Source organism: Gadus chalcogrammus, chromosome 22 (genome assembly GCF_026213295.1).
Source record: "Gadus chalcogrammus isolate NIFS_2021 chromosome 22, NIFS_Gcha_1.0, whole genome shotgun sequence".
Lineage (NCBI taxonomy): Eukaryota > Metazoa > Chordata > Actinopteri > Gadiformes > Gadidae > Gadus > Gadus chalcogrammus.
Genome location: NC_079433.1, coordinates 9,757,079 through 9,780,641, shown reverse-complemented (window position 1 = coordinate 9,780,641; position 23,563 = coordinate 9,757,079). Strand labels below are relative to the sequence as shown.

General features: G+C 49.5%; 3 protein-coding genes and 1 long non-coding RNA gene across 5 annotated transcripts in view; 1 reads left to right on the top strand and 3 right to left on the bottom strand.

Annotated features, from left to right (window-relative positions):
• The window catches only part of LOC130375770 (uncharacterized), a 26,811-nt gene extending 19,596 nt beyond the window's left edge, over positions 1 to 7,215 (bottom strand). The window contains exons 1-2 of the long non-coding RNA XR_008893910.1: positions 7,059 to 7,215; positions 19 to 65 (exon numbers count right to left, since the gene is read on the bottom strand). This is a non-coding gene — a long non-coding RNA (uncharacterized LOC130375770). The remainder of the gene's footprint in view (positions 1 to 18; positions 66 to 7,058) is intronic.
• On the top strand, positions 393 to 9,639 carry LOC130375767 (40S ribosomal protein S19-like). 2 transcript variants are annotated; one of them, XM_056582839.1, is made up of 6 exons: positions 393 to 680; positions 7,078 to 7,148; positions 7,383 to 7,483; positions 8,005 to 8,188; positions 8,920 to 8,974; positions 9,221 to 9,639. In XM_056582839.1, the coding sequence occupies exons 1-6, from the start codon at positions 534 to 536 to the stop codon at positions 9,245 to 9,247; spliced, it is 585 nt and encodes a 194-aa protein (XP_056438814.1). In that variant the 5' UTR covers positions 393 to 533; the 3' UTR covers positions 9,248 to 9,639. The 2 variants fall into 2 exon arrangements, with proteins under 2 accessions (XP_056438814.1, XP_056438815.1); XM_056582840.1 differs by lacking the exon at positions 393 to 680 and adding an exon at positions 6,843 to 6,899.
• Positions 9,553 to 11,734, bottom strand: LOC130375769 (trypsin-3-like). Its single transcript, XM_056582841.1, has 5 exons — positions 11,683 to 11,734; positions 11,425 to 11,575; positions 10,817 to 11,070; positions 10,190 to 10,326; positions 9,553 to 9,986 (listed from the first exon to the last, which is right to left on the bottom strand). The coding sequence occupies exons 1-5, from the start codon at positions 11,720 to 11,722 to the stop codon at positions 9,837 to 9,839; spliced, it is 732 nt and encodes a 243-aa protein (XP_056438816.1). The 5' UTR covers positions 11,723 to 11,734; the 3' UTR covers positions 9,553 to 9,836.
• A 2,568-nt stretch (positions 11,735 to 14,302) lies between these two features.
• Positions 14,303 to 23,563, bottom strand: part of kmt2ba (lysine (K)-specific methyltransferase 2Ba) — a 30,940-nt gene continuing 21,679 nt past the window's right edge. The window contains exons 28-37 of the mRNA XM_056583472.1: positions 21,501 to 23,307; positions 21,024 to 21,446; positions 19,820 to 19,933; positions 19,387 to 19,529; positions 17,682 to 17,807; positions 16,299 to 16,551; positions 15,896 to 16,006; positions 15,600 to 15,683; positions 15,364 to 15,493; positions 14,303 to 14,853 (exon numbers count right to left, since the gene is read on the bottom strand). Of these exons, the coding sequence (XP_056439447.1) occupies positions 14,578 to 14,853; positions 15,364 to 15,493; positions 15,600 to 15,683; positions 15,896 to 16,006; positions 16,299 to 16,551; positions 17,682 to 17,807; positions 19,387 to 19,529; positions 19,820 to 19,933; positions 21,024 to 21,446; positions 21,501 to 23,307 (3,467 nt within the window). The 3' untranslated portion in view covers positions 14,303 to 14,577. The remainder of the gene's footprint in view (positions 14,854 to 15,363; positions 15,494 to 15,599; positions 15,684 to 15,895; positions 16,007 to 16,298; positions 16,552 to 17,681; positions 17,808 to 19,386; positions 19,530 to 19,819; positions 19,934 to 21,023; positions 21,447 to 21,500; positions 23,308 to 23,563) is intronic.

Sequence of the window (23,563 nt, the reverse complement as noted above, 5' to 3'; positions counted from 1 at the left end):
ATACAAATATATCCTTACCGTCTCGTGTTTTGTGGTTCAGGTGTTTGAGGAAGTTCTGGTTTAACCTGAAAAAAGAAAAGGACAGCCTATATTGTCTTCTGTATACCCAAAGAATAGTAGCCTGAATGAATACACACGGTACGGCTCAAACTTTGATAGAAATAATACAAAAATAATTGTATAATTTAGTAGAGGATTAATAGAATAGCATAGCATTGAATATAATTGTATAGAATAGTATTAGTATAGTATAGAAAGGTAATTGACCCATTTGCCTTTTTATTCCGTCCAGATCACATAATGCGTCATTAGAGTGGTTCTAAGACTTTGAACACAAAACGGTTCGATAATTCCCGTGCAGTATGTTTCATCAAAGCAGGGCTGTCCCTGTAGACACGCAGCAGAGCTCCTGACGTTTTTGGCCCTTCACTTCAATTCCTCCTTTTACATTAACATTCGCTCCTACCACAGTCCACGACGCCTTGCATGGGAATTCCTCCACTGATGTCTGCCGGGACTGGACGTTATCCATTATGAATAAGGTAAACACCGAGGTCCGCAGAAGAGAGGGGGATAAGAACCTGAAGAATCTGCACAACCCTGGGGCCTCTTCGCATACACTGACGGAGACGAACCACCGGCAAGGCCGCACTGAGCCAGGCATGTGCAACTCTCCAAAGGTTAGCCACGCTGAGGCGGGGAATTACTATTTAACCGATTATCATACAGTAGCTTGAAGCCCAACACTAGAAAGGCAACCACCACAGGAATATGACCTTGGATGGGAAATCAACAGCCACAACGTTTAGTGACTCAAGATGCCGACGTCCTAATAAAGTGGTAATAAGGTCCTTGTGTGGGCCCGTTCCAGCAGGCCCTCCTAAAGCACCGCGTGTGTCAGCCACTCAGCCCCGCCGCCCCACGCCTGCTGTCAGCCCCGGACCCTCGGGGGCGGGGCTGTGGGGGGATCTCTCTTCCACTTTAAGACTCTTCTGGAGTGTGTTGACCCCAGCAGTGAGTTCACATAGCATGAGCACAGTGTGAGGCCCTCCTCGCCTCCCCCTCCCCCTCCCATCACGAGTCTACTGACTGTTATGTAATGTTATATAACGCAGCAGGTCTGGCCGAGCAGTGCCTCATAACCTGGGGGTCGAAACCCACTGACATTAACCGTACAACCGCCCCCCCCCGCCGCCCCTCCATCCCTCACTACCCCCGGGCTCCCGACCTGCACCGACCCGGGGGGGATCAGAGGTGAGAGGTGTTTTCGGAAGGTGGGGTTCAGAAACTATGAAAACCAAAAAAAGGGGGGGGGGGGGGGGGGGGGAATGCACACACAGTAAGGAGAGGACCTGGGAGCAGGGGGGGGCGAGGAAGGAGCCGGCTCTACCCTTCCTGTGTGTCCAGCCCCGGTGTCCCAGACGCCCGGCGAACACACGTTTCAACATCAAACGACTTTGCCCCCCCCCCCAGCACCCCCCCCCCACCCCTTTCCTTCCTTTTGCGAGCTGCGGAAGAGGTCGTGGAAAGGTTGAGTCTGAGAGGGGGGGTATGGGTGGGGTGGGGGGAGACGCCGGCGAACAAAAGGGATCTTCGCCCCCACGAGTTATCGCGGAGCGCAACGATCACCCCTATCTAATAAACGGCATATCAACGAGAATTAGTGGAATCACAGCATGGGAATTAATTACACGGACATCTAGGCCGGGAACGTTATTAGAAAAACCAGGACAGGCTCTGTTATCTAACAGCGCAGACGCTTTTTAATATGCTGCATATCATCAAAACAGTACATTGCATTACGGCAATGTGGTTATGAGATAATAGTTATAATTATCGTTTTATTATTTGCTTCAGGTTTACAGTATAGGACTCAGATGGGAGTAAAACCCTACAGCAGTAGCAAAGACGTCACAATACAGCACATGTAATCCAAAGGTATTTCAGAACAAGGCTCACTCTGTAGCAAATAAAACACAAAAGGATAAAAAAGGCTGCACGGAACGCACGCATTACTGTGCCAGGATACCAGCAAGAAATCAGTTAGAGATAATACCGTATAAAGGCATATTCAGGACGATATATAGCGTTTATTATCGGTAGAGGTAGCGCAAGGTTAAATAAATAATGTGCACAATAGGCCAATAGATAACACACAAAAGAAAGATTGAAAAGAGAATCAAGGCCTACATTTCATCGGATACCGTCAAAATAAAGAGAACACTGGAACACCAGTGAATGAACAGCGTTTACTGAATCAGCCCAAGGTGAATAATCGAGCCTGTGCCGGTTAACCTCCTCACTACTGAGTACCGGTAAGCCATGGCGGACGGGCCCACCAGTAAAGCCTTTGCGTCTGTAGTCCGATTCATTCGATCAAAAGCACGTTGATGCGAATATCTGTAACCGGATCAACTTTACCTGTAACTTTAGCCATATTTAACACTGGTCATCTTTTCAGATGCGCGGGCCTAAAACAGTTGTAACATTTGATTCGTACTTCCCCGTTCAAAGCCTCAGCCTTCTTAGTGGGGCAGACACGGTGCTGCTCTACGGATGTCCATCTATTGTCGAGGGCTAAGTCACAGCCCCGACCATGGGTTTTGTCCTTGCGGGCGACCCAGCGAATAGATCAGGGGGGTACCCGGATGAACGGATGGAAGACGGGATGAAGAGGGGGGACAGGATGGGAGGAGCGAAGAAAGAAAAGAGAGGAGGAAGAGCGGACAAACCCGTAAAAAAAAAAGCACACTTTCCTGCGGCCCTTCGCAGTTCCTTAACACACTCTGTCTGCGGGCCTGCGACCCCCTCGTCTCGGGCGGCTTTGTAAACAAACGCCGTCGCGGCTTCACACCACGGCCGTATCAAACATGGTCGCGCAACCGAAAGAAAAGCGAAAAAATAAATAAATTAAAAAAAAGTGGCGCATGCGCAAGTGGACCGACCCGCGCCCACCACTGCCGGATTGAGTCCAGAACACATTCTGACACACACACACACACACACACACACACACAGAAAAGACACACACAACCTGTCTCTCTCTCTCTCTGTCTCTCTCTCTCTCTTAAGTTAGCCTCACGTGTATGGGCCCCTGAGATTGGGTGTGAGAAATCTAATGTGAGAGGACCTACTGCTTCCACAAGAGACACCGTCCCAGATACAGAGTCGAGAGAGGTAGACATAATGAGGGAGAAGCGTGAGCGAGAATGGCAAAGAAATTAGGAATAATAAAGCTGGGATAGACAAGCCGTATGGAAGGCAAGGAGTGCTTTCAGAGAGACAATGGTGTTGTAAGGTCTACATGAAAAGAGTTGTAAAGGTGAGGCAGGCAGGCGACATAAATTAGAGGGTAACGGGCGGGAGGGGGGAGTCAGACAGCATGACTGCATGAAGAGGTAAAGGACGTGTACTTATACTCACAGATGAAAACAGGGAGGATGACCGGAGGGGTGATGAAGAAAAAAGCTGAGAAAAAAGCTGAAAAAATTGCCTCACACCAAAAAACAAAAAAACACAGGAAGTTTTGGAGTTTGAAGAGGATTCCAGTTTCTTCCAGTTCTGCTGCACTTTTTCAATGTTTTTTTCTCACTCCCTATTTCCCGCGATTTTTCACATTTCCAATTCGGCCATCCCTCCGTCCTACTCTATCCTGTACACCCACCTCCTGCTCTCCCGCCCCCGCCCCTTCCACCTTCTCACCCCCTCCCACCCCCAAGCTAGTGCCGGTACTCTATCTCCTTCATACCTCTCTCTCTCTCTCTCTCTCCCTCTCGCTCTCCATTTTCCTCCGATCCTTCGCTTGTCTCCTGTCCCATCTGTCCGTTCAGCGCCAGCTCTCCCTCTCTCTCCTCCTGTTCCTCCACCCACGCGCCATACGGGGGTTCAGAACAACAAAATAAGTGCGAGAACAAAAAAAGACGAATAAGGAAGGTAAAACGAACACACGAAAAAGACAAAGAACCTGAACGACGCGGCCAGGGGGTGGGGGGCGAGGTGGGGGGCAGGGGGGGGGGGGGGGGACGAGTTCGAAAAACTAACAACACGAAACACAAGCAAAAAAAGGCAAAAGCGGATTGGCAAAAGCGTGAGTGGCTTTGTGGCATGCAGTCTAAGCCAGGGAGCCATCCATGAGCGGCTTGTCCTAGGGAGCAGGGGAAGGGGACGGAGGGCTGCTGGGGAGGGGAGCTGTGCCGGCAGAGGCACCGCCGCGAGTACACGCCTCCCGCCTAAAGGAGGAGAAAATGCAGGTGGTGGTGGAGGGGGGGGGGGAGGGGGGGAGAGAGAGGGGGGATGCAGTACAGAGGAAAGATAAGGCGGAATTAAAAGCAAACTTAAAAAGGGAAAAAAACGCCGAAAGAGCTAAAAGCCCTGAGCTCTGAGCTGCCTGTGGTCTCTGGTGAAAGTGGATCGTAAGGCAAGAGTGAGTGAGGGAAACGCTCTGGGTGTGTGCATGTCTGCGAGGTGGGAGGGGAGAGAAAGGAGAGCCAGCGAGAAAGAGAGTGAGAGAGAGTGGGAAAGAGGGAGAGAACGTGGTCTCGTGGAGAAATGAGAGGAGGAGTGTGCTGGTGGGGAGAGGAAAGGGGAGGGGGCTGGAATACCTTTTTATTTTTTTCTTATGCGATTCTGTGCCTCCATCCAACCTCGACAACTGCCCCCCCCCACCCAATCCCCCCCACCCACTTCATTCCACGGCTAATACCTTCTCTGAGCGAGAGGGAACGAGAGAAAGCAAAAGAGAGATAGAGATAGAGGGAGAGAGGGAGGGAGGTTGAGTGAGAGAGAGGGGGAGAGAAAGAGAGAGAGAGAGCTGCTGTGTGGCTTTGTCTCTTACCCCTGCCGTCCCTTTTCCTGGTTTCCTCTGCGTCGTTCCTGCTCTAGCCAGGCTATTTTCTGCACGTGCACTTGAACTCTAAATCCTGTCTGCTCTCCCCCCCCCCCCCCCCCCCCCTCTCTCTCGCTTTATCGCTGTGTGTCTGCCTCACTCACCCCTCTCCCTTCCTGCTCTTCGAGAGAGAGAGAGGCTTGAAATAGAGAGAGCACAAGGGAAGGAAAAAAGGAGAGGGCGAGGGGGACAAAAAGGGGAGAGAGCGCGCGAGAGAGATAGACAGAGCGAGGGAGAGATGTTGAGAATGGGGGGAGGGGAAGAAGCCTGCCGGAGCTGATACAGGGAGCACAGAGTTGCTGTGTGCGTCTGGCCGCTGCTGCACTGTGTGCTTTCACTTTTCTTCAGATCGCCCAGCGTTTGTTCTAAAGGCATGTTTTGCACATTACTGCCACATGTGGCGTTAGCCGACATCATTACAACACATATTATATGAATGGATTATTTGAGCCAGGAGAGAAGTGGTCAAAACAGCTGCCAGTGTTAAGAGTGGTTACTGCATTGATAATTACCGGATGGAACGTAATTACCTACTTCTTTTGAAAACAAGCCGATCATCAGCCTTGTGTTACGGACGACTAGCATAGTTAACCTGTGTGCAGTCCATTTTCAGTAGGCAACTGACCCCGACTTAATAATTATGTCTTTCAAGAAATCATAATTTTGATTCTAAAAAGCTGCATGTTGGCTGAAAGCAGTTATTGAAAATAAAGTAAGAAATCAATCAGAGAGATGTGTATCTTTTGAAGTGGTGGTGATCCACAGCCATGTTATGCTTGTGATACAGCAACCTACAGTGTAACAAGGTACACAAAAGACAACATCAACTAATTAAAACACATTCTAATCAATTGTTTCTCACTAAAACGACCTAAAGCCGATATGATCAGATGAAGGCTCAGTGAGCTCTCATACGTTTAGGAGGATATGGGGTACCTGAAAAGATGTAGTCTTGGATTGAAAAGAGGGTAAGCAGAAGATGAAATATGATCCACTTTGAAAAGGTCGGCATTACACTTATTAAGCTCTTCAACAGTGGCCTTGGAACAACAATTAGCATGTATGCGTAAATAAACCACACATATTTTGAACTCAACTGCAACAAACGATAGTTTATCAACATTTAAACCGACAGTGCAGGCGAGGCTTATGGAAATGAATAGAGAGAGGCCTACGATGGGTTCAGTGGCTAACAGAGAGTTAAAGAAAACATGCTGATAACTCTGTCACCTTGTGTAAACGGAGCTGCTTCGGCAACCTTCATCACTGCCTAGCTGCATTTCCATTAGGAATGACATCCTTCGATTTAAAATAAATAAATAAAACGTCCTTCCTTTCCCAAGGACAATACTTACCTATGCGCAAATGTCAAATGACTTGTCGAAGACCATTTAAAAAAAGGAACATAAGACACATGATGTAGGACAAGATGTCCGTTGATAGGAATATTGGGGCTAGGGGCGATTTAGTTGTGTTTTGATAGATAGATTATCTATTTCTCGGTTTTCCTACAGCCCTTTTTGGCCAGGATTTATGTGTACCCCACGCTTCTTTGTTACCCTGAAAGAATAGTGTGTCACACTAGTGCTCCATTTGTGCCTGCAAGGGTGTATTCTGTCTGTCTGGAGCCACTGCAGCAGCAGCGTTGTCATGAGTCTGAAACAATCCGGGACACAAGACAGATGTTTCATAGATAGCTGCCGCAAGCCCGCCCTCTGCTGGAAACAAGGAGTAGTGGCCGCTGCATTTCATAAGCATCCGTAAAGGTTATTACAACAAGTACACGCATCTCTATTGAAGACAAAACGTTAAGGGAGAAATTATTTTAGATATAAAATATATATTTCAAATAATACCCCAAAAAGTAAATAAAGTGAAAAGGCAAGTCACTGAAACGTAGTTAGTTTCCCATGCTGACTTGGGCGTCCTCCCTAGCCCAGTAACTGCGTTTTATCAGGGAATTCTACGAAGAGCAACATATTCATCACATAGACCCGTTTGTCTGTGATGCAAGGTAAACAACAACAACAACAATGTTGCTGTTATTGACAGTGGGAGGTAAACGTTTTTTTTGTGTACACTTCTGAGGTAGCTAGCAGAAGGGAATAATAGCTAATAGTGTGGTACATTTCGCCACCACCAGTGCGGCATCTGTCTCTTGTTTCAAACTCACCTTTACTTTTACGCTTCAGATGCCAGCTGTCACGGTGAAGGACGTCAACCAGCAGGACTTCGTGAAGGCATTGTCGGCTTTCCTTAAAAAGTAAGTGGTTTCGTGCCGCTCATCTGTATTTGGGCATTTTGTTGGCCACATGGAGAGACACCTGTCAATCATGTCTCTTCGAATGAAGTCATGTGATTGGACAACACAGGTATACGTCGTAACCACATGGTTTAACAATGTTAATTACATTTGTATTACAATCAAACGAACTTACCAACTTGCTAAACGAACATGTTTTACTGCTTTTTTTTTTCTTTTTTTTCTTTTTGTCAGGTCTGGTAAACTGAAGGTCCCTGAATGGGTGGACACAGTGAAACTGGCAAGTCATAAAGAGCTGGCTCCCTGTGATGACAACTGGTTCTACACCAGAGTCGGTGAGTTGGATGGCCATCATGAGCAGGGCCACATTTCTAATGATGGGCTGTGTTTAAGTTGGTGCACCTAGGCCATTTTTTAGGGTGACACCATTTTCTTGTGTTGTACGCACAATTATTTCACTAGGCTATATCCCACATAGCCGATTCCATTGTCATCAGATTCATCCAATAGACCAGTCCAATAGCCACACACTGGTTCTAAATGCAAATGGGATGTCACAAGGTGACATCATGTGTTCCCCTTATCATCCTACATGGCGTTCACTATGTAGGATATAGGGAATGAAGGAACAAGTGTCCAATTCAAACATAGCCATGGTCTCACTTGCCTCACTTTACTTTACATCTACAAATGATTCTTTAACTTCGGAATTCAATTAAACGATCATTGAAAAGCAAAACTGTGCAACTGATTGATCATAATCATAATTATCATAATAATAATGATAATCAAATATGTTCAGAGGTGAACCCGGGTAAATGCAGAGGTTTTCTCTCTACGTTTCACCAAACATCAGCCTCCACGGCGCGACACCTGTATCTGAGGGGTGGGGTGGGGGTGGGCGCTATGATCAAGGTCTACGGTGGACGGCAGAGGAACGGCGTATGCCCCGCCCACTTCAGCGTGGGCTCCAGGAATGTGGCCCGGAAGGTCCTGCAGGCGTTGGAGGCCCTCAAGATGGCGGAGAAGGACCCCAATGGGTGAGACTGGCCCTCAGTTTTTGATGAAAACCGTTTCCTTCATTATTATTGGGATTTTTAAACTCATATTTAATTCTAGCTTATTGGGTTATAATTGGATTGAGAGATGTTGACATCACTGTTTTTGCATTGATAGTGGTGTTGAAAATAAATGTAAAGTGGCTCTGGCTAGAGTTGCAGCATAAAATAATCTTAACAATAAGATTACAATACCAAGAAGAGACTGAATGTCCACTTTTTAAGAAAAGTGAACATTTAAAATGTATTATTTTTGCTATCTATGAAGGAGAGAAACCCTTTTACTCCCCCACTCCCCATCCTTTGTTGCTGCCCTACATGCCAGTATGCATAAAGGGCAGTAAGATAAGATAAGACTCCCCATAAAGGCAGGATATGCAGTTAAAAACAAGTGCATAATGTTCATATAATCACATGATCTTTAGTTCATTGTGATACATTCTTTTTTTTACCCCAATGCAAGAATGTGTGGATTTTTTGGGGACATGCTGTGCCTACATAGCTTGATAGAAACAACAATGTGGACTTTCTTATTTACTTGAAAAAATATTTGCTTGCACTTAGTATTTAGTGATAACTGCATTTGTCCCCCAAATGCATGTTTTGTGTCAATTGTAATGTTCCAAGGCCATGATGTGTCTATTTGGCTTTACAAAACCACATTGGACTTTTTTTATTTAAAATTATTGCTAAATATGTGTTTGTGCTCACAGCGGCCGGAGACTAACACCTCAAGGCCAGCGAGATCTCGATAGGATTGCTGGTCAGGTGGGTGGTTTTGTGTTTGTGAAGAATTCACGAAAAACACAAAATAATAGGATTATTATGTCACCATAAAGCTTTTTCCGCTTTTCTCTATGTATCTGTCCGTCACCTTCACCACCCATGAATCAACTCTCTTTTATCTCTCTCTCTCTCTCTCTCTCTGTCTCTCTCTATCTCCCTCTCCCTTTCTCTCTTCCCCTCTCTATCTCCCTTCCCCTCTCTCTTTGTTGCTCGCTTTGTATATCAAAGGTTGCTTCAGCGAATAAGAAACAGTGATGTTCCTGAAGGCAACAAGAAGAGCATGCTAACATCATAGCCAAGTTAATTGCTTGAATGCATTCCTGCCTTGACTTTTAGACGCCTCCAGAAAACACTCACAGGTTGAGGTTCCATGTTGGGATTAAATATTACTTGCATGAAGGCCGGAAATCTTCTGCCGGTGAGTGGTTTTAATATAAAGAAATTGGTGGGGAAAGATCTGCCCTTGACTTCGAAAAGAAATTCTGAACACTGAGGACATAAGGTCAATGTTATCCTGTATGCTCGGCGTGTTGAAAGGACAATGAATAACGCACGTTGTACATTCCAATAAAAAAAAAATAAACACAGAAAAACCGGAGCTTAAATGCCACTCACTTTAATCATGCATTCCCGAACCCTGCTTTTTACCCTTCACAGCAAGGGCTTGTAACTACAAGGGTGCACGCTACCCATGCTGTCCACAATATTCTGTTAATTGAAAAATAATACATTGAAAAGTAAATAAACAGTTTGGTTTATGCACCCAAGCACGTTGACAAAATGGGTCCCGTAGACATGTATAGGTGAGAGTGTGTACACACTCCTGTGTGCGCGCAGTCAACGCTTAGTTGCTGCTCATCACACTACTGATCCAGCCGTTGTAGCGGCACACACGGGCGTAGACACTGGGGTGGTCTCTCATGGCACAGTCGTATCCCCAGGAGACCACTCCCTGCAGCTGACCGCTGCACACCAGAGGTCCGCCGGAGTCGCCCTACACCCGACGGGGGAGGAGGGGGGGGGGGGGACCAGAATGAGACGATTTAGGGAGAAATAAACCTGGATGGATTGTCTCATGGATTGACGGTTTATTTTGGTTACTGAAAATTTTGTTTTAATGGAGTAAAGAGTGATTGTAGATAAGTGACATAGTGCAGGTTTAAGTCTCAGCCATCGACACCAGGCTCGCTTGCTCACCTGGCAGCTGCTGGCTCCTCCTTGCATGAACCCAGAGCAGAGCATGTTCTGGGTGAACAGGTGGGGGTAGGCGTTCTGGCAGATTCTGTCATCAATCATTGGCTGTCTCAGACACTGCAGTCTATCAGGGAAGTTGTCTGCAGGTTGCAGGGGAAACAAAGGAAAGGGTAAGGAAAACCGCAGACTTTGTGACCGAAATGCAGCTCATTCAGGGAAAAATGTGTTGAATAAAAAAAATCGAATTTGCAAACTAAAGACAAAACAGACATGCATAAAAATGTGTTTCCCATTTCTATGGGATATCATTGATAGAGAGAAGGAATTATCTCTATATCTATTATCGAATCAAATTGATTATTCCAACCGTAGGCTTACTCATATTTCACAAGTAGTATCCTACACTCAAGTTTAATATTTTTACACTGAAATACACAATGGTTTTCAACAGTATATATATGGGTGTGTTGTTAACCCCTTCTTGGAGGATTTCAGCTTGAATTAGGATACATCAAAATATAAATAAAAAAAACATATAACTCATGTAATTGCACACATTACACCTCGTTATTTATATGGATATTCTAATACATAGGCTTGCAGCTTTTCAATTATTAAATATAAGCATACCTCCAGGGGCGGCCATGTTTCCCCAGCCGGACACAAGGCAGTTCTCGTCAGCCACGGGGCAGCGGGAGGGCAGCGCCACCGTCTGGACGTAGCTGTTGAGCGTTGCGGGGCGGTTGAGCTTGATGAGCATAATGTCGTTGTCCAGGGTGTTGCTGTTGTACTGCGGGTGCCTGATCACCCTGGCCGAGTCCATCCACTGCTCAGTGCCCTCGTTCACGGCGAGGTCGTGCTCGCCAAGGCGCACCTGGATGCGACTGGCGGCAGAAAGACGACAAGGGATGAACGGTGGAGAAATTAGTAAAAACCGATCTTGGTAACGTACCTGTTGCGGGCAGGATATTCTAGCGTTTTTTATTTATTTTTATTTATAACAATTAAATTTTTGGTTCGCCCAGACGGAAACGATTCTGGGTTCAAACCCAGTGTCAGCACCTGTGGGCATCCCTGAGCGGCGCAACCACAGATTATTGATTTATTTTTTTGCGTAAAGAACAACCACTTTCGTATTAAAGCGCCTGCTGCATATCCGTGAACAGAAAGTGGGCAGAGATTTTCAAAGGACATTAAAGGCTATTTTTTTTAAGTTCCCATTGCTGCGGTGAACTTACGACTTGTAGCAATGAGCCGCAGACACAACCCACTGGCTGGAGATGAGGGATCCACCACAGAAGTGATACCCGACGTTCAGCGAGGCTTGGTAGGGCACGGAGTGTCTGGGGCACTCGTACCCTCCAACGATCCTTTCATCGTCCCCAGCCACTAGCAGACGACGGTGAGATGTTTAGTGCAGGCGTACATACGTAAATAATGTGGAAATAAAGGTGAAGGTAAACAAGAACGTGTTAAGAAGTCGTTTTGTCTCTTACGTGCTGCTCCAAGTAAAGCGAGGAAAACCAGGGCCTTCATGGTGACTTGGTGAATCAATGACCGCCTTTACATTAACTTTATATATACACATGATGACATGTACGGCTTCAGACCATGGTCTGCCTACATCACTATGGGAAACGATCATATGGTGGGAGATAGGTGGCCTTGGCCGATAAACCTAAAGGATAACGCCGCCAGCCCGTGTAATAGAAGCAGAGGGGGATGCTAAATAGTACACAGTAACTGATCATAAGATTGTACAGTTGACATCGGCGTCATGTCCCTCATCTCATTGGCGGAGAAATCATTACTCTTATACAACGCAACTTTCTTTAAATTAACAGTCATAGGTTGGCTATTTGGTTCGGTACTGTATGCTAACATTTTAAACTACGATGGAACACATGGCAGATAAATGCCATAGCTGGTGTCTGGTTATAGTTTTTTTTTAATCTTTGAAATGTATGACAACCTTATGGCATTGTTCTTGGCAGGGAGGGCTTTTAATACATGAATGCTAAAATACTGATATATGTAATTGAAACCCGTCTTCCAGAGCAGGTCTTAACTCAGACATATCAAATATTTAGCATGTGCCTCCACTTAGATTTCAGTTTGAACTATTACGAGCCAAAGGTTTAGTCTTTATCACAGCACCTTTAGGAAATTATCTAAAAGGAGTAATACAAAATGTGGTGCGCACTTATTTAGAAAGTAAGTAAAATGTTGCCTTCTTGGATAACTGCATGAATGCATTTGCTCTCAATTAATTTAAAACACATTTGTGCTGCAGGAATAAGTATTGATTAACTAAAATCAAAAGTCTGCCATTCATTAGGCTGTACGGTTTACATATCAGCATGATGGAAATGCGAATGCTCACCTGCTGTTCCAAGGACATGTAGAACCGTGACAATATCATATAAAACATATGGAAGCAAGTGTCAACACTTTGTAACTTGTCAAGATTTTTTATTGGGCAAAAACATTATAAATAAAAACATGTAGAAAATGTGAAACAGAGTTAGAAATTTTGTATACAATTATGTACAAGGCGGAGCGGACTGAGAGACAAAATGGTGGCAAATCAAAAAGCATGACATACGTTGCAAACTGATGTAAACGGAAAACAAAAATAAGACATAAATACACACATGTACTTCGTTGAGTGCTCATGGGACTGTGCCAAACCTGCAATAAAAACATTAAAACTGAGTGACCCACTGGCTGCTTTTCCATCAATCAGCAAATGGAAAAAACGTTGCGCGTTCAGACCACACAAATTAACCTGACATAAAACACATATTCGATAGAAACAGTTTTGTCACTTAAACTGCTCCAGACAAGACCAATAGCATTCATCAATATATTTGCTGACCAGGTTAGATGTATACAGATGTATACAAATCATGAAGACACATCCTTCATCCTGCCCCTAAAATGAACACATTGAGTGCAATGTTTTAAATGACGAACCTGCTGCCAGTGGGCGGTGTCTATGAGGTAGAACACTCTACAATAAGGGTCCGAGCCGAGGTGTGGTGGGACTGAGGCTTGATGAACACGGGGGAAGTGACACCGGAGATGTACATAGGTAATAATCACATCTACTTGGAGGAAAGAGGGCTCTTCAGTAGCAAGTACAAAGATAATAGTTGATAACACATTTATTGTAAGCATGTTGAATATTCGTTAACCCTTGTTCAAATATACAAAAGAAGACATGACTGAGGGAGCAGTTTCATCACTATTTTAGATTTCTGACGAACTCTCCTCCATAAACCTAGACAGCACCAAAAGAAATATGGGGAAAATAATTCCAGGATAAAATGCAAAAGAAACTAGTAAGAAACAAGATCATTTTGGTCACAGAAGCTCTGTTGTACACATAGAAACATCCCAACAGTGACTAAAAGGGAGATGCGGGGGGGGTTGGATATTTAAAAATCAACCTTGTACTACATATGGGCAAAAGAATAAAAACAGCAAATCACCATCACCTTTGTAACAGTAAAAGAAAAAAATATGTGCAGCTCTCCGTTCGCAAGAGTTGTGTTTTCGGGACTGTTAAAACTTAAACATCGCCGCTCTGATAATGTACACAAGGTGGCCCAACTGAAAACGGGTTTATCTCCCATTTCACCCCCAACCCAAAGCTCCTTCCCGTCTGCTATGTACAGCCATGCTAGCAGTGGACATGGGGGGAGGGGGGTAAGGTGCCAAGGACTCCTCTCGTCCTCCTCGTGTATCCAACACGCGTTCTCTGGCCTCCCTCTTGGGACAACGGAGCAGTACTGAGAAAATGACCCTGCGGACGTGACCGCCCGGGACCGCCCACAGACCTGCGGCCACGCCCACGGCCCTGCGGCCACGCCCACGGCCACGCCCACGGCCACGCCCACGGCCCTGCGGCCACGCCCACTGCCCTGCGGCCACGCCCACTGCCCTGCGGCCACGGGCCTCTCTCCACGGTTATCTCCTCAATGCCAGCCGGGCGCTTGTTTGCGTTTCCCAGGGACAGGGCCTTGATTCAGCGCACGCTGCGTTGCGTTTAAACAGAACCACATCTGGGCGTCATCGAATAAACAGCAACAGTCGGGACGATTGGGTCCTCTCCCGCCACATCCTCACAGCCGAGAACTCGGAGAGTACAGAAGGGTTAGAAAAACCTCCCCGAAAGAAACGTCTGAGACCGAGCTCCTTGGCAGAACAGGCCCGTTCTGTCCACCAGCGCGTTGTTCTGTTAACGCGAGGGTCGGTGACCCCACAGCGGTGTGCCTACGCGCCCCCCTGAGGTCTTACCTTTGAAATTCAAGTACTAACAGCAAGATTGCCAACTTGTTTGTGCGTGTGTGTGTGTGTGAGAGAGAGAGGACAGACGCCGGTACCCCCTAGTTGAGGAAGCGACGGCAGCGGCGGGTGGAGCAGTTGCAGTGCAGCTTGCTGTTCTCGTCCTCGATGGGGAACTTGTAGTCGTAGGTGAGCTCCTCTCCGCGGTAGATCTTCCTCAACGCCAGGATGACGATGTGCTTGTGGCCGTCCACGTTGATGACGCGCGAGTGGCAGTTGGGTTCGCACGAGTGGTTGATGAAGCGCGCCGCGTTGCCGTGCATGGTGGCGTCCACCACGTCGAAGTCGTCGATGCGGAACATGTAGCAGCCGATGCCCTGCGGGAGGCGAGACACACGGGGCGTTACGAGGGCCGTTGAGAACGGGACTTTGTCGTTGGTTTTTGGCGTCACATAGACTCGGAGCTGCATCATAAAATAACCTCAGGCAAAACAAAGCATGTAAATAATGTCAACCGAGTGTTTTCTGATTGCTGGCTGGTCCGGACCAGGACTCACTGTAGACTTTACTCTCAAGGCTAACGGTTCAAAACGTGTCTTTCTGCATGGCAAGTCAATTGAGGGCTACCCCCGTTGTGGTGGAAGAGGTGGAGCAGAAATCACACCATCACACTTCACGTGTATTTCTGTCCTGTTAACGGCCATACAACAGCAACACGATTCCAGTTTCTCAACAAACCCCAGCCGATATACAAAACGTACATATCGTATACACTTTTTTTGCCATTGCAATATAGATTACCTGGCGTTACTATACCATATAAAACGTGAATTTATTAACCCCGGGAGAGGGTAAGTCGAGACATTCCCGAGGAGCCCTTGGCTGACCTTGCTGTCGTAGTATTTCTCCCTCTTGTCGGTCAGCACGGCTCGGATGACGTTGCCGGCGTACTCGATCACCATCTCCCCCGCCTCGAGGTTCCTCTTGCAGAACAGGCCGCGGCCGTGGATCTCAGACCTAGGTCCAGAGCACAGGACGGTTAGCCAGGAACCACACCACGAGTATGAGGATTAGTATCAGTGTTAGTGTTAGTAGTAGTAGGGTGGGTTAGGCGGTCAGTCACCTGTAAACCCCTACGGCCTCCTTGGAGGTTCTCTCCAGGTGTCTGAAGCGCATGGCCATGGGAAGCTCTGTGCTGGTGGCGCGTCTGTTGGGAGGGAGCCCCAAAGCAATCACGCATGAACGGATGAATAGTACACACGTTAACGCAAAGCATTACACAGACGGGTCACAGAAAGTGCAGCGTGTGTCAACGCACACACATCGGATCCTATTTGCACATTCCGCCTTTGATAATTCTTCGCCTGAGTGAAAGGGGCGGACGCACACGACCCGATTGCACGCTCAAGGTGAGCTCACCTGGACGATTTGAGCGGGAAGTCGTCGTCCTCTTCGTCACAGGGGGCCACCATGTCGGGCGGCTGCCGGTGCTGCGACGCCAGGAAGTTGAACATGTCGAAGGTCGACTTCCTGTGAGGAGAGGAGCGCGAGGAGAGCAGAAGGGTGTTGGGGAGATGCGTCAGGGTCACCTCGGGAAGGGCTACGTTTAGTGCTTAGCTTGGGATAACAACTTAACCAACGATAAAACATTTCATAGAGAGTTAAACACTTGAATTGTGTGTGTATTTGCCCGTGCGTGTGTCAGTATTCGCACGCCCATGAGTGCACAATACCGCAAACACCGACCCAAGCATTTGCGAAAACGCGCGTCTTGGCACGCTCGCATGCGTGCGCGTTGGCGTGTGTGCGGTTCGCCCCGTACCGTGTGTACACCTCGGCGCGGGCGCAGCCGCTGGGGTTGAGCGGCAGCTCCACCTCGGCGGCGTCGCAGCGGTGGAAGCGGAAGCGGTGGCGCCGGCAGCTGCCCGCGCCCTCCAGCTGCTCCAGCAGGAAGATGGTGGCGTCGTGCAGCACGCCCAGCATGCGCTGGCCGCTCGCCACGCCCAGCGGCAGCTGCCGCAGGTGGAAGCCGGCCCGCGCCTCCAGCACGCCGTCCGTCACCGCGCGCCACGCCACTGAGGGAGGAGGGACACACGGGGATCAACGCTTGTGCGTGTACATGACAAGACGTGCACAGCGGCGACGCTGACCGAGGTTCAATCAATGAGGATAAGCGTGTGGTTTAGTAGTTTTTGCCCAAACAGGGGGTTTGAGTTTGGCACGTTGGTGGAGGGGAAGAGATAAACCACATAGCACTTGCTGCCGTTCAGCCGGATGGCTGTGAGGAGCAACCACTCAGCACCCACTCTCATCACACCTTGTGAAGAGATAGCCGTGTATGAGTGTTGCCTCACAAGTCTTCTCCATATGATCCCAGCCCAGCGGCGTGCCGGGATATGGGGATGTTAAATGGTTGCTACTTGGTGTGTGCACGCGTACACGTGTACACGGTTAGTAGTCTTATTTTTATTTTATTGTATTTTATTTATTTATAATCTTATCTTATCTTCTATGCTTGTAGGGTTAGCTTGTAGGGTATTTATATTTATATTTCTGTTGTATGGAGCACCTGGAACAACAATTTCCCCCCGGGGACCAATAAAGTATTTCTGATTCTGATTAAATCATAACCGTTTAGGAAAAATCAGTAAAAGAAAACCGTAAAAAAGATTAATAATAATCACCGCGCCATTCGTTTCAATGGGAAATGCGACGGTCTATACTTCCAACATAAAGAGTACATATTTATAATTCGAAATTCGTCCCAGCCTTTACACCAAAAATACTCTAGGGCCTGTAGCATATAACCGCATTTTCTGATTACAGTTTAATGAAACAGTAAGCTGACAACATCCTAATCAACACCGCAACTGCAAATGAACCACACGGAGATAACCATGGCAACCGGTCAAACAAATTTTCTTTTTGCGATCCTTCTGCTCGCGCATCTGCCGTGTTGATAAACAAATAATCCCCCTATAGCGCCTGCGGTCCACTTTAAAAATAAATAAATAAATCATTAATTAATAAAAAAAGCGGTTAACCGTGTACACAAATAAAAAGGGGTTGTGTAACAGTTTATAATTTTTTGTAACCGTTCACACCCCTAGTTGCTGCGTTAACAGCTCGCCGTTGTGTGTAACATGCACCAAGGTCTCGCGCTGACGTTCAAAGCATGAACATGAGGAGAAGCTGGCCGTCGTACCCTCTATGCTGTCGGCCTTGACGCTGAAGCCGTCGTCGCTGGTGATCTCGAAGCGCAGGTGGGGCTGGTTCATGTACTTCCTGTTGTCCTGTTTGGGAGGCGGGCCCTCCTCTTCGGAGCTGAATCCTGAGGATGAAGGTTTTGTCAATGTATCTTTTCTTCCAAACACATCAGGAGAAACACACTGTTTATAGTGGTGGATGATAAATCAACATTTAAATCAATAGGAATAAAATCGGCCAAGTTAGCAGGGATATATATTTTTCATAGAAATTAAATAGATATTTTCCGATGTACATTATTGACAGTATCAGATACTGAATCAGCCCCATGGGTTTAGACAGATTACAATAGGTTACGGCAGTGCGTGATGATGGACAGGCCTTTTCTGTCCGTGATAGTTTTCCCAAATGGACACAAGAATCTGCATTATATGCAATCTATGTGCGTAACACCCACAACAGAGCTGCCCTGGCCAGTTCTTAAACCTGTTTTACAGTTAAGAGCTAGCAGGAAATACTTCTTAACAGTTATATGTTATATCCTTTATGAAACTTGAGACGTATCCGGTTTAAGTGCATTTCAGTTAGGCTATTGGGTACTTTGTAATTCGCCTATTTTATAAATATTGACCACACAATGGCTCTTGTAGTGTTGCTGCCCGATGGCTTAGCACAACACAGTTCAACATACTGCGACTCGTTCTTAGTGAGAATGCGTCATTAGAACCCTGCATCGGATCAGGGTTTTTACTTTTTGCTTGCATTATCTATTTTTTTTTCCATGGATCGGCCAAGATTTCGCAATAGGTTCATCACGATCAGAGAGTGGTGCTGACTCATTCCGGGAACACACCAACAGGCTGTACCATCTGAAGTCATATCACCCACTAGCCTTCTGAGTCAGAATCTGAGCCACCATGATAGTTTAAGCAAACCGGCAAAACCACCACTGGTGCATCATTATGCAACTGCTGACTATTTTTCTAGCTTTGGCCCTCTTGGCCCTGTGCATGTTATCTGTTATATGCGCACATTTTGTCCGCTTATTTTCTTACATGGACTGATAATATAATTAAACCTGAACATTTACTAATTTGTGCTGCTTTTTGTTTTTAGAGTAGGTGTCTCGGTCTTTCAGACAGGTTTGTAGGTATAGACATCGGTTGTGACGCACAGAGGCGTTCTCATCAGCCTTTCTAGTGTTGATTTATTAAATGACTACTGTGTTCATAATTATCGGGGCGACTGATACGAATAAGTATATCGTGAGACAGACTGCGTCCAGCCCTATCGGTGTGAACACGACTCATGGAACCGATGTGGGTCCATTCTGTTTGTATGAGGACACTAAAAAGCAAAAAGAGATCCAACTAAAAAAGTAATCACAATCTAAACATTAAATTCCATTTCTACAACTTTACTTGGGGAAATCACATTTCAACGTCCCCGTGGAGAACCAATCCCTCTGACCCGGCTCAAAATAATAATTTTAGGCTCTCTCTTATTCTTGGCCATGGCTGCCAGCAGGAAGCAAACCAGCAACTGCTGAGGTTCCACATGCATGCCTTGTCACCAAGAGAGGGGGGTCGTCTAACGCTAACTACTCTTGAAGGTGGTGCCGGGTCTTGGTTCTCCTTTAAGGGGCGACGTCACCATGTGTCCGCTAATGGGAGACGAGGGGTTCTGGGGGGAGATCAGCCGACCTGAATAAGGGCCCCAGTCGGAGAGGTCTCCGTGGTGAGAGCAGACCCAGATGCTGGTCTTACCCTGAAGGTCCCCACCTCCACCAGCCCCACTACTCCTGCTGTGTTGGGCCCCGCCTGGCCCGCCGTCCGCCTGCTGGGACCTGGGTCACATGACGAGAGGTTACGTTACAAGAGAACGGTAGGAGAATGAATGGAAACGGCAACAATGGTTCAACGGGATGTTACGTAGTATAGGCCTGTGGATTAAGTACTGATGTTTCTGTTTGTGTTCCATTGATATACATTGCTCAATCGTCTTTTTCATTACTTTGGTCAACCCTGGCCGTGTCAATGTATTTATAAACACGCATTGGGTAATTTTACATAGAAAGACATGCTAAAATGTAATCATTTTTATTAATTGATGGTCTATTGGCTATGTTTCGCCAACCTGGCGTGTACTGCAGATTCTGGATCTGCGTTCTTTGGTTTTTCTGGCACCATCTCCTTGTTCAGATCGAGAACATCCTTCAATGTAGGGGACTTCATTCTCACACCACTGGATCTGTGAGGAAGAGTGCAAGGCATTGTTGGTGTTTAGAAAACGGGAGGAGAGTACTCACAGGTAACAATTCAAGGCTAAAATCATGCTGTAAACCAAACAGCCTCTTGTGTACAAAAAAAAGACTACTGGTGCCATCAATTCCAGCTTTTTGACCTGCATAAGGTTACCAGAGCATTTGGAAATAAGAGTCATGCACAACAGATGCTTGGATCAGCCCAGTTATTACATTGAAACGCAGACAAAGCCTGGAGTACCTAATCTTAGTATTTATCCATTAATAATACCAATAGAAGAATGCTAAATACTGACAAAACTGTAATTCTAATTATTCAGCTGTTTATCTGGCAGGTTATTGTGCAAACGATAACATTTAAACGTACCTTGGATACTAAGGGAGCATGTTTTTGCTTTTTGAATCACGACAAATGAATTAGGCGGTAGGAATTCCATCATGCACACAAGCCAACGCTATCATTTTCGGCAGATCTTTCATCTTTTTGTGTAGGTGGGATAGAGTGCAGTGTATTAAATGGCAAATAATTCTTCCAACCATCGGAGGCATGGTTATGCGAGTTAGGCGCTCGAGTTGGATTTGCGTGCGCGTTAAAAGCCTTAAGTACTCTGCTCTATTCTACCATTAAACACTAGGAAGCCCTTGACTCGCTCCAACCTCGCCAGGGCCTAGCCCACTTGAGATTAATGCACATCGGCATTAACACTTTTTCAAAATTGGTTTAGAAAATACCTTAAATCATAATTAGCCGTGTGTGTGTGTTTTACCAACAATGAGCTTTATGATAGAGCCCATGTATTTTGATTGAGCCCCCTTTCAGTTGGAGAGGTACAGCAGCCATTACGTGAGGGAGCTACAGAGCAAACTGGACTGGAGAGCATTTGCTGATTTGCATATCAATTCCCCGGCAGCAGCTGTGTTCTGGTGGTCAGTGTGACACAGAGAGAGCGAGACTTGACAACAAGTTACCCCGAGGTAGGGGGGTGTGTGTGTGAGCGTGTGCGTGTGCGCGCGTGTATGTGTGTCTGTGTGTCTGTATGTGCGTGTACGTGCTTGTGCGCGTCCGTCCTGTCCCACCTGTTTTCCTGCGGACCGTCCAGGTCCCTGATGAAGTCCGTCCGGCACCTCTTCCTCCCAGGCCGGTCCGACAGCGCGGCCAGCCTCTTGATGCCCGCCGGCGAGTGGTGCCACGGCGTGGCCTCCTTGACCCCGGCGGAGGCGGCGGCGGCGGTGGCGGCGTCGGGCTGGCCGGCCGGCGCAGCCTCCGGTGACCCCGCCTTTCCGGGGACGTGCAGGGCCCTGAACTGCGTTGGGGTGAGGATCCTGGGCATGGGCCGCCGGCCGGCCGTGAGCGCGGCGGGCTGGGGGTGCCGCTGGTTGGCGATGGCCTGGCTGATGATGGCCTGCGCCGTGCCCGCCTGGATGCCGGACGCCGGCGGCGAGGCCGAAGCGCCGGCCATCATGCGGTTGACGGGCAGGGTCCTCACGATGACCCGGCCGCTGTAGGCCGCCGGGTGCGGGGCCCCGAGGGCGGGGCGGGGGGCGGCGGCGGTGGCGCCGGGGGCCGGGGGGGCCAGGTGGGCGGAGCCGGCGCGCGGCTTGACGATGACGCGGGGGACGGAGCGCTGCAGGGCGTTCCCGCCGTGCAGCATCTTGGCCACCTGGCTGATCCGGCCATAGGCCGGCGAGTTCTGGTTGAGCGTCTGGTAGGTGTTGGAGCGGGGGTCCTTCAGCAGGATCTGCCCCTGGCGGTTGACCAGGAGGACCTGCGGAGCGGGGGGCACCGACGTGACCCAGTGGGACGCGCCGGCCTGCGCCGGGATCAGCAGCTGCTGCTGCGGCGCCCCGGGCTTGGAGGAGTCGAAGCGGATGGCGATGGTGCGCCCCCGCGGCGTGCCCGTCTGCATGGGCAGGCCGTTGATGACGATGGGGGAGGTGACCATGCGTGGCGCCGAGCTGACGGCGGGGGCGGGGGCGGCGGTGTGCAGGAAGCGGGAGGCGATGGGCAGCCTCAGCTCAGAGCCGTGCTGGGGAGCGCAGGGTTTGGGGAAGATGCGCTTGACCATTACCGGGGCCAGGCTTTTGGGGACCGCGGTGGGCTTGGGCAGGTTGGGCGGCGGCGGCGGCGCCTCGTCCATGGAGTCAGTGGAGGACGTGCTGATGTCCATCACCAGGCCCGGTTTGTTGGCCAGCCGCACGATGGTGCCGTCGTCCGTGGATATAAAGTGACCGGTGGCCGGGTCCAGCTGGCCCTTCTCCCGCGCGGCCGACTCAGAGTCCAGGACCACCTCCTCGGCCAGCAGGTGGCTGTCGAGGGGGCCCGGCTCCGCGGCGAGCGGCGGCACCGCCGAGGGGCTCGCCGTGGACTGCTCCGGGTCTGCCGTACTTTTCTGCGGGGCGATGGGGACGGACTCCAGCCTCTGCAGAGCGACGGTCAGCTTCTTTGTGGGCGAGTCGGCGGGCCCCGGGGGCCCGTCGCCGCCTCCGTCTCCGCCCGGCGCCTCGCTCTCGTCGCTGTCGGAGCCCCCGTCGGCGCCGTCCAGCTGGGGGATGGTCCGGGGGCCGCCCGGACGCTCCCCCTCCTCGCTCGGCTCCCGGACCACCACCACGCGGGAAAACTTCAAGTAGGGGCTGCAGTCGACGACGTTGTCGTCGTCGTCCGCCCCGCCCCCCTGCTCCTCCCGCCGAGCCTCCTCGCCTTGACCTTCGACCCCCGCCGCCTCCCCGCCGGCGCCGCCGTGCGGCCCGAGGTGCAGCGCCACGTCCTCGGTGAGCAGCGCCTCGTCGAACTCGATCTTGGCGTTGAGCATGGACGCCACGGCGACCTCCGTGTCGGCGTCGAACACAGTGTAGGGCAGCTCCTGGGCCATGAGCTGCGCCACCTCCTCCTCCAGGACGTCTGCGGCCAGGGCGACGCCGTTGGTGGTGGCCGCCCCCGCCTCCGCCTCCGAGGGCGCCATGAAGTCCTGGGGCACCTCGGCCGACACCGGCGTGGTGATGCGGAACAGCTGCCGGCCCTTTGGGGAGACGGTGGTGTTGGTGGTGTTGGTGGCGGTGGGGGGGGTGGTGATGGTGGTGGCGCCTCCGCTCCTCCGGGGGGAGAAGCCGGAGGGCGAGGTGGGCGGGGTCGCCGCGCTGTGCCCCGGCCGCGACGGAGACGGCGGCGTGGACGGCGGGTCGTGGTGGGAGCGGAGGGGGGAGCCGAACAGCGGCGTCCTGGCGCCGGGGCCGGCCGAGCGGGGGGGCTCGCTCTCGGTGGGGGAGGAGCTGCAGCGGCTCCGCGACGAGAGGCGGCGGGGGCGACGGGTGTCGTCCAGGTCCCGCAGGGTCAGGATGGGGTGGGCCTTGGGCGGAGCGGACCCTGCAGGGGGGGAACGCCAAGGGGAGGGCACGTGTGAAAGAGAGGGTCAGGGGAAGGCATTATGGGTCTACCAGTCCACAGCGAGGGCGCTATTAACCCCCGCCCCAAACGTATCCACAACGGCGCCCACTTTCACCCATGCTCTCAAACCAACTAACACTTTGTGCCATCTGTCCCGCCCTTTCCCCCCCCCCCCCCCCCCTCAGTCTAACAACAGAGCACCTTCTAGAGGGGCCCGTGCTCGCCCCCCTCCCTG

What these genes read in the sequence shown, in the direction of transcription:
- LOC130375769 (XM_056582841.1), bottom strand. Translation starts at nt 11,722, where the DNA reads ATGAAGGCCCTGGTTTTCCTCGCTTTACTTGGAGCAGCAC. An exon ending in AAACATGGCCGCCCCTGGAG is followed by an intron (nt 10,327 to 10,816) that starts GTATGCTTATAT and finishes TGCAACCTGCAG; the next exon opens with ACAACTTCCCTGATAGACTG. An exon ending in GAGGAGCCAGCAGCTGCCAG is followed by an intron (nt 9,987 to 10,189) that starts GTGAGCAAGCGA and finishes CGTCGGGTGTAG; the next exon opens with GGCGACTCCGGCGGACCTCT.
- LOC130375767 (XM_056582839.1), top strand. Translation starts at nt 534, where the DNA reads ATGAATAAGGTAAACACCGAGGTCCGCAGAAGAGAGGGGGATAAGAAC. An exon ending in CTGGTTCTACACCAGAGTCG is followed by an intron (nt 7,484 to 8,004) that starts GTGAGTTGGATG and finishes ACCAAACATCAG; the next exon opens with CCTCCACGGCGCGACACCTG. An exon ending in TCGATAGGATTGCTGGTCAG is followed by an intron (nt 8,975 to 9,220) that starts GTGGGTGGTTTT and finishes TGTATATCAAAG; the next exon opens with GTTGCTTCAGCGAATAAGAA.